The 13350-nt window shown below is 33.8% G+C and overlaps 1 protein-coding gene across 2 annotated transcripts; it reads left to right on the top strand.

The window, feature by feature from the left end:
• The first annotated feature begins 235 nt into the window (after positions 1-235).
• LOC123674181 lies at positions 236-8404 on the top strand. Of its 2 annotated transcripts, XM_045609101.1 has the most exons (6): positions 236-391; positions 2933-3297; positions 3381-4727; positions 5064-5966; positions 6822-7117; positions 7607-8404. In XM_045609101.1, the coding sequence occupies exons 2-6, from the start codon at positions 2935-2937 to the stop codon at positions 8205-8207; spliced, it is 3510 nt and encodes a 1169-aa protein (XP_045465057.1). In that variant the 5' UTR covers positions 236-391; positions 2933-2934; the 3' UTR covers positions 8208-8404. The 2 variants fall into 2 exon arrangements, with proteins under 2 accessions (XP_045465057.1, XP_045465058.1); XM_045609102.1 differs by lacking the exon at positions 5064-5966.
• The last annotated feature ends 4946 nt before the right edge of the window (positions 8405-13350 follow it).

The raw sequence follows: 13350 nt of genomic DNA on the forward strand, positions 1-13350 counted from the left end.
AGATATGATATTGGTAAAGATATAGGTATTTGCTAAAAATCAAATCATATGTATCTATCTCTATCTCTATAACTATTATTATGTGAACTTCATGCTTCAATCAATGACCAACAAATAGTATTCGTTATTTGATCCTAAATCCGGCATTTTGTAACCTCCGAATCCTGAAAAACCCAAGACATTCATCCCTGCTCGTGAGTTCATTACAACTTCTATATAAGCCAAAAGAGATGGATCTTCTGCAGTCAGTGAGTGCACAACAGTAAGCTAGAAAGTGTTTATCAACCCACTCCTTGAAGACATTTATATAACTCTCTCCGGACAGATAACATTCAGTTCTTGTACAACAGTGCAGTTCATCTATTCAGTTACAGTTCTTGTGGACCTTCAGGTCAGTTCTTAAAGATTAATTATATCTAAAACAAAATAGTATTGAGTTTCGGGAAAATAGAGAACACCTCAAAAAAGTTCAGATTTCAAATGAGAAAATTTTTCATGTTTATTTATTTGTTTTATCTAACGTTTATATTCCAAAGTTGTTCATAAAAATTTCCCGGTTTTCACATGGATATATTTTATTCAGGCATACATAGAATGATTATTTCTCATCATATCTTAATATAAATTAACAAAAATTTTCTTCGGTGTCAATAATGGTTTACTTTTTAACTTTTGGGTATAATTTTAACTCTCGAAATGTTTCACTTGTCGTTTCAAAATGTGCAGAATACAAAAATTGAATGAAAAAAGTTGATTCGTCGTATACTCCAAGAGTTTTTTCGTGAACTATGCATGAAGTTTGCGATGCTGCATCGATCATAACATTACTCGTGAATTTGATCCATGAAAGTTGAAAAAATGAAAACCAAAAATTAGATGAAAAAATCGCGAGGATTTGGTGATATACAATAATACAATTGGAGACTCATATTGGTCGATGAAATCAAAAATTTCTTACCGCATAGAACTAGTCTTACTTGTTTTAGAGTAATATAAGTTATGTAGGTATGATTTTCTCACGAGTTGAGATATTCTGTAATACCCGAAGGAAGAAAAATGTATCAGTGATAGAATTTTCTGAATTTTGATATAGTAAATAAGAGTAGCATGCGTATCTACAATTGTTTACCTACGTGTTGTCAGAGACCGTGACCCCAGCGAAAGTCTATTAACTCAAGCAAGTTGAGTTACGGTTCATTCTTCAAAGGATCTATATAACGATCCTCTGCTTTCGCTCATTTCTGAAACAAGTGAATCAGTAGCTGATTAGCGAGTCATTTAATTAATTCATTCTGAAACATTTTCTCTTGATTAACACTCACATTCAGGAAATCATTCTCGAACAATAAGACAATAGGGTTCAACATCATCAGAAACTCAACTCCTTTTTGCTTTCATTTTAACATTTGTCGAATGTGAATGTGTGACCTACGAGATCTTCTATTAATTTTTCACAATGAAAATTTGGAAACAGTGTAAAATAATATTTTACTTCGCTGAAAATTACATTCAATTATGAAAACTAACGAATAAAATAAAGCTAACAGAATTGTTGTAATTTATGTGAAATGTTTAACTTCCAGGCATCCAGGCGTTTATAATTTTAACAAAAATTTGATTGATCGACCCACCCGTTGATTTTAATTTGAATCTAATGATGATTGATCTAATAATGAAATGAAATTTTACACATAAATCATTCGATTGTATAGATCGTTAATTCAAAGTTTTGCGAAAAATTTTCCTGAGCAAAGTTTCGTGAAGAACAGATGAAAAAATATTTTCTCTTCACGTATAGCATAGCTATGATAGAAAAAAAAATTTGGATAACTTTCATCAATATCCTGAATGTTCACGAAAATTTCAGTCACATCAGGCCAATAGGTAGATACTCTTAGCAATACCATCTTGATTTCATTTGGCAGCAATGACAATAAAAATACATCAAGTGCAAACCCTGCCTCATAATATTCATTCTAATTTTTGTGTTTGAGTTATTTTGTCGAATAGAATAAAAAAATTGAAAATGCAGTAAATAATGTGTGAATTTTTTCAATTAGTTCTAATCATTAAATAATATTTGGCTTAAATTATAATGCATTATAATGAAAACTAATATAATACTATTCAGTGAATGAAGTTTCTACTCGTAGATATTCATTATCTGCCCAATTATTCGCACTTGATCTATCTTCTACCTTTTCCAAGAAAGTGAAATTTGCGGATTGACACCAATACAGAAACAACACAAACATCTTGTGGGAAGATAATGTTATGTGTACAACTGTGTTTTATTGCCGCTTTTACTTTCTTCATTCTTCTGTCACGCGACTAATGTATTCAACTTTCTTCGAAGTTCCTTCCAGCGCATGATGTCATATAGACCGGTTACTTAATATGCTGACTAACAGTAGTTACCTGTGTGTTCTGTATTTAAAAAATGAATTATGACATCGATGGGTATGTTGTAGAAATCTGCTGGACCAATAATACTTGCACTTGATATTCACTTCGTCATTGTTATTTTTTTTTCACTTTTAGATTTTAAATGTACATGATTCATCGTCAATGTATATTTTTTGATGATAAGAAAATATTTCAGTTACTTCCAGATCTATCGATTTGATTTTTAAAATATCATAACTCAAGACGTAGGTAAAGGTATCAAAAAAGTATCATGGCAATATTTTTCTTTATATCTGAAATTACGTATTCAGTATTCAACTGATTCATTATTCTAAAATCATTAATTTATTTTACGCCGACACGTTCATTTGCAAGACATTTTGAGCTGTTATTTCATAGTGATGTCTTTGCTAAGTTTTTTCAAAACTTTTCTATATCTAAATAACTTCGACATACATTAAAAGACAATAATAAGAAAAATTTATTTTTGAAATTTTCATTGTTTTCACTATATCATACTTTACAGAAATGCACTTCACTGTCAACATAGCCCTCTGGGCAGTGTTTATGATATGCAGAAGTACAGCTGAAGAGGCATCTTGGTCTTGGGCCGACGACAAGAATCAAGGAGCCATGAATATAAACGAACAGTTTGATCAAGACTTACATCCAGAAGGCAGCGAAAACAAAGAGAGCATAGTAAATTTGAATGACACACAAATAGGTCAAATCATTGACGAAATTTTGGATTCTGGACGACAAGGAAGGAGTTTGGACGGGTTTGATGAAGTTTATGCTGATCCAAACGTACAAAATGCTCTGCAGAAGGGGGATGATGGTGAAGCAAGGAATATTATCAAAGATAGGCTTTGCTATTTAGGACTTATGCAGGTAAATATCCATTTTTGATGAAACTTTGATTGAATATGTGAATATTTATGTGATTTGATGTTTAATTTGTGAATTGTTTATAGTGTGAGGAAGATATTGAAGGAAAAAGACCATTCATTGCTCCCGAAGATCTACAGTATGCTCAACCTGTCGCAATTAATCCTATTGGTAGACCCATCCCAACAATCCCAATAAGAGGCCCTAAGAGAGGAACCTATGGTCCACCAAGGCCCGTTCATGTACCTCAAAATGGTGGAAAATACCCTCCTCCGAATTTCGCTCCACCAAATAGGTTTGGTCCCAACCTGAATACAAATCCTAACAAACCACCTCGTCGTGGCTATGGTGCACCTAGTAAACCTTTCTATGGAAACAAACCTCCCAGTCCAGTTTACAATGGAGACTACTCACCTGTAGAAGATATTCCATATGCTTTCGAAATTGGAAGTCAATCAAGTCATTCAGAATCACATTTCCAGTCTTCCCTTCAAAAAGACAAAATATTCCCAGGAGACAAGGCAGGATCGAAAAGTGACTCATTTGGTGCTCCAGTTCAACACGTCCATCACCATTACCACCACGACTCTGAGAATTCCGATAAAACACCAACAGTTATTGTGAAACCTGTCCCAGTTCCAGTACCTGTATCATCTTCATCAAACTCTTATGAGAGCTTCAACACAAATTCTGGTACTCATCTTGCATTCAAGCCTTCAGTTCAAATTGGAGGTTCTGGTTTGAATAGCGGTTTATACGGTAGTCAGTCTTCTGGAGGTCTGACTATTGGAGGTTCCGGCTTGAATTCAGGTTCATATGGTGGACAATCTTCAGGCGGATTGACAATTGGCGGGTCAGGATTCAGCTCAGGATCATATGGAGGTCAAACACTCGCAAGTTATGGTGGCGCTAGTGGAAATAATGGAATTGTGAAACCAGTATCAGAGAACTTTGGCGGTCAGAACTACGGCTCCAATCAATATGGTTCCAGCAATTATGGATCTTCGTTTGGTCAATACAGCACAAATGATTTCTATAAAAAAGAATTAAACTTGAACGGAAATTCTTTAACTACTAACTATCTCCAAGGAGCCCATTCCGACAATTATAACAGTCAATTTGGGAATTCTGATGACTGCGTTTGTGTTCCAATTAATCAATGTCAAAACCACGACGTCATTGGTCGTAAAGACGACTTGTACTTAGCTATCGATCCAAGAAATATCAAGAGTGACATACAGGCTGAGGAAGAACGGGTCATCACTGATGCAAATGGAACAATGACGGTGGTTACCGTTCCAGTAGGTTCTAATCTCAATATAACTGAACTATCGGCCGACAAAAAGAATACTGAGGAAGTAAAGAAGATCAGCAAGAGGGAAGCACCAATTTACAACAGTACCGTTAGTAAAACCTCAGCCAAAGCAGAAGCAGTAAGTATACCTACTAATTTAACGAAAAATTAACGTTCATGCATATGCTAACTTATAGTTTCAATACTTTTCCGAGTATATATTAATCATCATCAATGACCTTTATTATATAAAATAATCATAATACTTTCATCGCTGACTTCGCAAAGGATTTCGCTGACGTATTCATTCGAATAAGTTGCTTCAAGACTAATCGTTTCTCACTACGGATTATGTGGTATAGACAAGCTTCATTTTAATTCGCAAATAAGATTACTTTTAACAAGTAATTGAAGAAGTAACAGTTATGGTGACGGACTTGAAAACAAATATAATATTCCATCGTTCATATTTCAGCGTCAATATGGTCAAAATATCATGAATGATTTTATGAACAAGAAAATCAAGCCCACGTTTGGAGTTTCATTCGGTTTACCTCACCAAGGAGCTGGGGGTTATCCAATCAGCCCTTATGGTCCTAATCCTTTGGTGAATCCTTATGGAGGGGTTGTTGGTGGGGGTGGGATCAATCTGGGATTGGTTTCTGTGAATCCTTTGATTTCTGTACAAGTAACGAAGGATGATTATGGGCATAAAGAAATCAAACCATTTATAAACCTTCATGTTACTCCCAATGATTATCTCGTTCATAAGTTCGAGGACTTGATACATTACAAAAAGGGTTATGTCTACAATAAGCATAAGCACGTTCATTATCATAAACCTCTTTATAAGCCCTATGGATATGTTCATCAACCTCATCCTGAAATATACAGGCCATATCCACCACATTTTGAAACGGGGCCTGTTTACGAAGGTCCGCATCATCTACATGAAAGTCCTGAATTTGGAAGACCTCCAATTGTTGATGAGTATCCTGGGCCTTTTGTAAATGGAGGGCATAATCCAGAGTCTTATTATGATGATCCTTCAAATTATGGTGGGGGGTATTCTGGATATGATGACTTTTACGGCAGAACAGCAATAAATATAAGTAGCTTGAAAATCGTAAATGGTAATGCGATTCATGATCAGTATTTCAAAAATTATTATGACGGACAGAAAAACTATGGCGAAAATAATGGACAATTACAATATTTCTCAAATGGCTATGAGGCAGAACAAAATCCTGATAGATTATTAAGTTTATCGGATACTTCAAGACGTGGTAAATCTTTACAACCAAAGAATACAGTGAAATTTCCAATAAACAGAAGACGACGAGACACTACTCAAAAGACTGAACATACAATTGAAAAGGTAGGCTCAGACGACGTGAGAAATTGTTTATACTTATTAAACTTAACCCTAACAACTGACGATGATTCAACAACGAACCCAGAAAAGGAAAACTCATGTTGAATATTTTCATTTTTCTATATTCGATTTATTACAGCTTTCAACGTTCTTACTTTTTTCTTATGTTTATGACGGTTTTTCAATACCTAAAAAAAATAGAAATACACTGTGACTAGACTGAACATGAGAACTCTCATGCGATAGACTATATTAAGAAATTTCAATAATATGAATCTTTTGGGCCAACGAATTTTGTAGATTTATAGTTATTTTAATCTTTGTAGTGTTTTTACTCTACTCACCTAGGCTTTTGTGAAACCTCTCAGAAGCTAAGAGCTTGTATAATGTAGGCAAATATGTTATGTATAGAATTTGCCATTCTCAGTGATACTAAGGCACTGTTAATTTTTCACTCGAAAATTGAACGAACAATATCTCTGAGTTGGAAAATTTCTTCTCTGGCCAGTAGATATATTCAGTATTCAGTTCAAAATACTTTGACACTTTGAAAGATCATTTGTCGAAAATATGGTCTGTGATAGTTTCAGTTGTTATTTATTTTTGGAATTCAAAATTAGGTTTAATACCTATTGATTTTTCGATTGCTTCGATATTTACAGTTTTTCCTATTATAACCTGTAAATACTACTACGTGAAAATGATTTGAGGAAATTTATACATTTATATCCATCATTTTGTGTCGATAAATTGAATATGTTACAATTTTTCCATTCTGTCTTGAATATAGAACGCGTTTTTATATTTTCATTGTCTTATATCGAAAGCTTGAAAGTTCATCAGTTAATTTTCTTCTAGCGTCAAGGATACTTTGGTGGTCAACAAGTCTGCGGACCAAGACATGTTTGCTGCAGGAAGCCACGTCAACAAAATCATATAAACAGTTTTGGTTCTAGCCAATGTGGTGTTAGACACTCAACTGGAATAAATGGTAGAATAAAGACTCCAGCCTATGTAGATGGTGATAGTGAATTTGGAGAGTATCCATGGCAAGTTGCTATTTTGAAGAAAGATCCTAAGGAAAGTGTTTACGTATGTGGAGGAACCCTCATTGATGCACTCCATATCATCACAGCTGCACATTGTGTCAAAACGTAAGTTTTATTGGCAAGTTATACGCGGAAGTACAATTACTACAGAGTATTATTTATACAAAATGAATTTCATTTCGTTGAATTGGTGAAAATTGAACTTACAATCATTGAGATGATGTAGATTGTTGTATGGAAAAACTCAATTTGAATAAATATTGGCTCCCAAAACTATGAAACCCTTTCATCGGTTTCAACACAATGAAATTTCATCTGCATTCTGAAAGAGAGAGTGAAATATTTTTATTGACCTTTCTTTCTCTATTAGATATTTGAAGCTTCAAAGTCTTGACATCTTTAGGATAAATTATTAGTTGTGAATAAGCAAGCTTGCAAAATCTTATGGTATTGTTGCTTTTTTCTAATTTTAATTCTCCTCAGACTACTTAATCATTCTCTATCTGAGCAAAATTCATTCATTTAATGTCTCATAATATTTATATTAATTCTGAAGTGCTCTTTTTATAGTATATATATATTTTTTCATTTCAGCTATACCAACTATGATCTGAGAGTACGACTTGGAGAATGGGACGTAAACCATGATGTTGAATTCTATCCATACATAGAAAGAGATATAGCTGCTGTTACAGTTCATCCAGAATTCTATGCCGGTACTCTTTACAACGATCTCGCCATCCTCCGAATGGACAAACCTGTAGACTACAACAAGTATCCTCACATCAGTCCAGCTTGCCTTCCAAACCCCAGAGATGACTATACTGGTACAAGATGCTGGACCACCGGATGGGGAAAAGACGCTTTCGGTGATTTCGGTAAATACCAGAACATTCTGAAGGAAGTTGATGTTCCAATCGTTGGTCAATCCCAGTGCCATAGACAGTTGCAGCAAACAAGATTAGGTTATGAGTTCAAACTCCATCCTGGTTTCATTTGCGCCGGTGGTGAAGAAGGTAAAGATGCCTGCAAAGGAGATGGCGGTGGTCCATTGGTGTGCGAAAGGAGCGGAACCATGCAGTTGGTCGGTGTTGTCAGTTGGGGTATTGGATGTGGACAGTACGGAGTACCTGGAGTCTATGTTCGAGTAGGCCACTACTTGGACTGGATCCGACAAGTTACTCAGATCTATTGAGATTGTGATAAGAATCTAGAACTTAGTTTCTCTTGTTTATAATTGATAATTTATGTTATGTAAGTTTATTTAAACTATTTATTCGTTGCTTTTTTATCAGTTTCAGAATCATATTTGATTTGTTAACTGAATGCAGTAATGCCGTTGTGCATATTTTATAATGTTGTATATCTTAAATAAACAAATTAAGGAAAGAACATTATTTTTTAATTGATTCAGAGATAGATTTTCAACCAATGGAAGAAAGAGCACTTCAAAATATCAAAAAATATTTGCAAACTTTGAGAACATGGTTTATTATTTTGCAATCACGTCAATTTTCAAATCTATTTGAATTATATAGCCCAAAAATTCAAATGACTGATATTGTAATATTGATATTGTTAAAATATTAGATGGATTGAAGTGAAAGAATAGCTGTATGCTACACTTCTAACTGCTGGAGCTGAAATATTCTCCATAGATGTAATCCCATCTGGTATTCGATAAATATGCCCGTTTGAAATTTTGGCTGTAGGTTGTCGGTTGTATAAAAAAATCAAATATGTAAAATTCATTTTACAGGGTGTAGCAATACCGACTGGCCATAGCCTAGATGGTTATTGCAGGTCATCCAGGCCATTCAGAAAAGTAGATTGTTTTGTATCCTAAGACTGTTAGTTTTGGAGATACAGGGTAGTTTATGAAAATTGGCCTTCATTTCTCATCAGGGAATCAGCAGTCGGACTTTGTTCGAATTTTGTGGGTTTGTTGACTTCATGCAACCCTTCGAAACATTGAACGTAATATCAATTATTTCAGGGCAGTACTCAGATTATTGAGTTTTTTTCTTTAGAATTCGAAATCTATATTTTCACACGTTTTCAATATATATCATTATTGCAATGAAAAAATACATTATTCAGTTTCATGAAAATATTGAAATTACATTCAACGTTTCGAAGGGTTGGATGAAGTAAGTACACCTAAAAAATTTGAACTAAATCGGACTTCTGATTCCCAAGTTATGGAGATCAGAAATTTAGGCAATTCTCATAAATCACTCTGTTTCTCCGAAATTAACAATCTCAAGATACAAAACGAGCTATTTTTCTGAATGGCCTGGATGACCTGCATTCAGTATAATAGAAATAAATAATTTCAAATATTCAGTTTTCTTTCAGATGTTCTTAGGATATCTAATACAGAATATCAAAATCAAAATCATAATGAATATTCAACAATGTCGAGCCCAGTCGATCTCTCACTTCCCATTCTACTAGAGGGTAGAATAGGTTCTTTTCGGTGTGGCCGTCAATACCTATTGGCAACATACAAAATATTCCGAGTAATATAGATGTGTTAAGTAATGACTGCACATCATATTTAGAAAGAAACAATAAGTTTTGAATTGGGAATTCTTGCTAATTCTTTCTTCCACATATTGAATTCACATTCAAGGGTTATTTATTCGTTGACTGTTTCTAAAGCCATTTCATATAATTTTATTAATTTTTTTAAATCAGTTAAAAAACGTGGATGATGATAACACTGATTGATGTTTGAGAAATTTGTTATTCAATCGAGAATTTTGAAGCCAGTTGTTTCAATTGCTTCGGAACCTTTTCCGAGTAGCATGATTCTTGACAACTTTTGTAATAATGGCCGCCCCTCTTAATATATTACCCAGTGTGTCTCAAAAACTGGTCACAGCAAAGTCAAAACTTTTTGACATTATAAGTGTGCGCTCGAACTAAGAGTAATGACAAAAAATTGGGAAATTCCACGGACGACTTTTTTCATTACAGGGTGAATAATGAAATAAACAAATTGCATTTTGAATAATATTTGATTCACCCCGTACCAAACAATAATTTTATTGAAAACTAGTCTAAAATGATCACCTTATGGGTAAGAGGGTAAGCAATATTTGTCGTGTAGAAATGTTTTATTCAATATGTTTTCATACGAGGAATGTTACTTCGATATCTTGTACTTCGAAAATAATCATATGATTGAGTTGGACCCATAGACTTTCTTGTTCAGGAGTTCATTATTCTACAACATACGAAAAATTCAGAAAAATTAGTCGTTGACAATTTGGAATGTTCAGGCCGAATGGTATTATCACTTATCATCCCTTCGTCTAGATAAACTAACTGACAACAATGACATCTTAACATATAACAACTCATACTATTATTCATATAGAGGTATTGTTTGTGGGTATCGCAATAAATAAGAGATTTAAATTTCAGAAAATGTATTCACAACATTCATTTCCTAGTTTAGATATTTGACAAGTATCCCAAAGGTTGATGCACCAAATAGTCCGTTGCCCCAATGGAGGGGACCAGCAAAGCTTCTGCGCCTAATCTAGCATATGGAGCAATTGCTATCTTGGAGAGCGGTGTATATCCAACAACACCATGTGGCACACCCAAGAAATTACTTTTTGTGGATTCGACATAGGAATGAGTGATCTCGGACTTCTTCAAGAGTGGCCTATGTTCCAAATTTTGGATCAGCGGAGAACCACCAAGGATGGAAGTTCCAATAATACTGGATTTGAGCAAAGGATTGCTGATTACTTCCGTTTTTGTAGAATGGGTTAATGTTGGTGCACTCTTAAGTTCGATCAACGGTTGGGTTTCGATAATTTCAGTCTTGAGTGGGGATATTATTTCAGCAGTTTTTATGGTTGGGGTCCTGAGTAACTCGCTTGTGAACTGGTGACTTACAGTTCCTGGTGAGATTCCTATATACGGATGAACCAGTTTGGCTGCAGGGGTAATAAATTCGGTGGTTTTGATTATTGGCTTGTGAATTTCGCTCCTGAACTGATGGCTTATTGCAGCTGGTTGAATGATTTCAGCTGTTGGTGTTAGAATTTCAGTTGTTTTCAGTACGGGTGCTGATTCCAAATGGACTCCAGCCAAAGGAAGATGATGACGAATTTCAGTCTTCTCCTCAGTAGTAACGGACGAAGAAGAACCCGTAATGAGGGTGCTGGGCTTAGATGCAACTAAGGTTGCGAGGGCGCAAAACACCACCAGTTTCAACATCTTGGAAGAGGTCTGTGTTACTGTTTGAATACGTTTGAGTTCGTGGTTTTATATGAGGAGCACGTATTGTTGACGTCCTTAAAATCGGACGAGTTGATTTTTCAATTTATTGGTTAACTTGTCTCTTTGTAGTAGAGAGCGAACCAGTCCAGACGAGGATTACATGGAATTTCAGAAACAAGTACGTTTTTTTGTGGTTCACTGCCTTATAAGTGTAGTTCGTACGAAAATACGAGGATATTATATACTGTGAATATTTCAATAGATATAAGAGAAATACTATTTGAAAATATTCATTTCCGTTAGGAAATTGAAATAATGTGCTAATTCGAATATATTTTCTTTTTCTGTTCTCAGTTCCAACAAATATTTCGAACAAATTTTTCCTTTGAGATATTAGTCTGGAATGATTATGTAGCTTTTCAGTGGGATCAATGAAATTATTTATCAATTAAATCAATCAATTTGAATATGAGTTATTATCTGAAAAACCCTCCAAATTTCATATACATATTTTCATTTCTGAATGTTGCCTCTAAAAAGTCATTTCAAAACTATTTTCAAAATAGTTACTTATTTTATAACAGCTTTCACACGCGGCTCCGCTCGCGCGTTCATCTCTGAAAAGACAACAGTTCATCTCGTCTTTTCGAATTATTACTTGACAAAATAAGAAACATTCATTTTTCTCCAGTCACGTTCAATGAAAAAAATATAATTAAAAAAATTTACACTAATAGTCGTTTACATATCGTCGTTTACATAGAATATTTTTTATTATTCAAACAGTTCAACGTGTGTACGAAAGGTATAACTTAATACGTTAATTAAAATAAAGGTAGGTAAAAGGAAATACACTTGAAGTTATTGAAAAAGTAATATTAACGGTTCAATTGACGGTGACAATAGGTACTCTGAATTGCCAATAGTAGTCACAGGAACAACCAAATCAACACTATTAATAATAATTATTCCACTATCGACATACATACAGGGTGTTTCATTTTATACCGGACAAACATACATAGTCATGTAGATGATACCGAAAGAATCATTTTTGCCTAATGACATATACCTCGTTTTCGAAGCAAAACCGAGATGCAACATCATTTCTGAGCAATATTATATTGAATATTGTCAGTTATGCATAACCTTTGAAGTTACGATTTTTGATCAAATCAGAGTATTTTTGAGTGCTCAATTCAGAAAATGAAAACAATCTTGAAAAAAAAATTCAAAATGGCGGAAAACCTGTAACGTTCGAGATTTTTTATCTCAGTTGTCGAATTGAATTTCATTTTCTGAATCAACTCATTTTTCTAAGAATTTCTGCGAGAAAGTTTTTTCAAAAATCGAACAAAAAAATTTTTTACATGTCTATTTTCAGTTGGTTCATTAAAAAAATTACAGCTGAACTATCCTGTCAAATGATCCCAACACAACCAGATATTTTCAAATTCGATTCCTTCATGCGACGATGTGTATACTGTATGTTTATATTTGCGACATTCTTGAATTTTACTTAGAGATTGTTTTCAATGAGTCGAACCTTATCGTTTGAAACCTTTCCCGGCTCAAGATTCGAAAATTACAGGCATTGTGAACTTTTTAATCGGAAGGTTCAAACTAGGGCTGGGAATCATGAATGAATGATTTGAATATTCAAATATTCATTGAATATTTATTCGAATAATTGCAAATAATTTTAATTATTCGAATATTCATGAATAATAGAATATTTAGTGAATAGTAGTATTCAATGAATAATTGAATAATCAATGACTACTTGTCTATTGAATATTCAATGAATAGTTGAATATTCATGACGACTCATGAATAATCAAGAATGAATATTCGTTTGAATGAATTATTAGAATAATCGAATAAATTTAAGAATGAATAATCGAATACAAAAAGGCTTAAAAGTCCCAGTCCTAGTTCAAACATAACTCATAACAAAAGCGCAAAAGTGGAAAACGTAGAAAGATCGAAATGAATTATAATGATTTCAAAACAAATGACCCAAATTAATTGAGTTATTTACAGAAAATTAACAATATGTTATTGTTTTTTGTAGTTTTTAACCTTTTTAAATAGCA

This window comes from Harmonia axyridis, chromosome 2, assembly GCF_914767665.1.
Source record: "Harmonia axyridis chromosome 2, icHarAxyr1.1, whole genome shotgun sequence".
Lineage (NCBI taxonomy): Eukaryota > Metazoa > Arthropoda > Insecta > Coleoptera > Coccinellidae > Harmonia > Harmonia axyridis.

Excerpts from the sequence above, each read along its gene's own strand:
- LOC123674181 (XM_045609101.1), top strand. The coding sequence starts at position 2,935 with ATGCACTTCACTGTCAACATAGCCCTCTGGGCAGTGTTTATGATATGC. Across the intron at positions 3,298-3,380 it reads GCTATTTAGGACTTATGCAG|TGTGAGGAAGATATTGAAGG; the intron begins GTAAATATCCAT and ends AATTGTTTATAG. Across the intron at positions 5,967-6,821 it reads CTGAACATACAATTGAAAAG|CGTCAAGGATACTTTGGTGG; the intron begins GTAGGCTCAGAC and ends ATTTTCTTCTAG.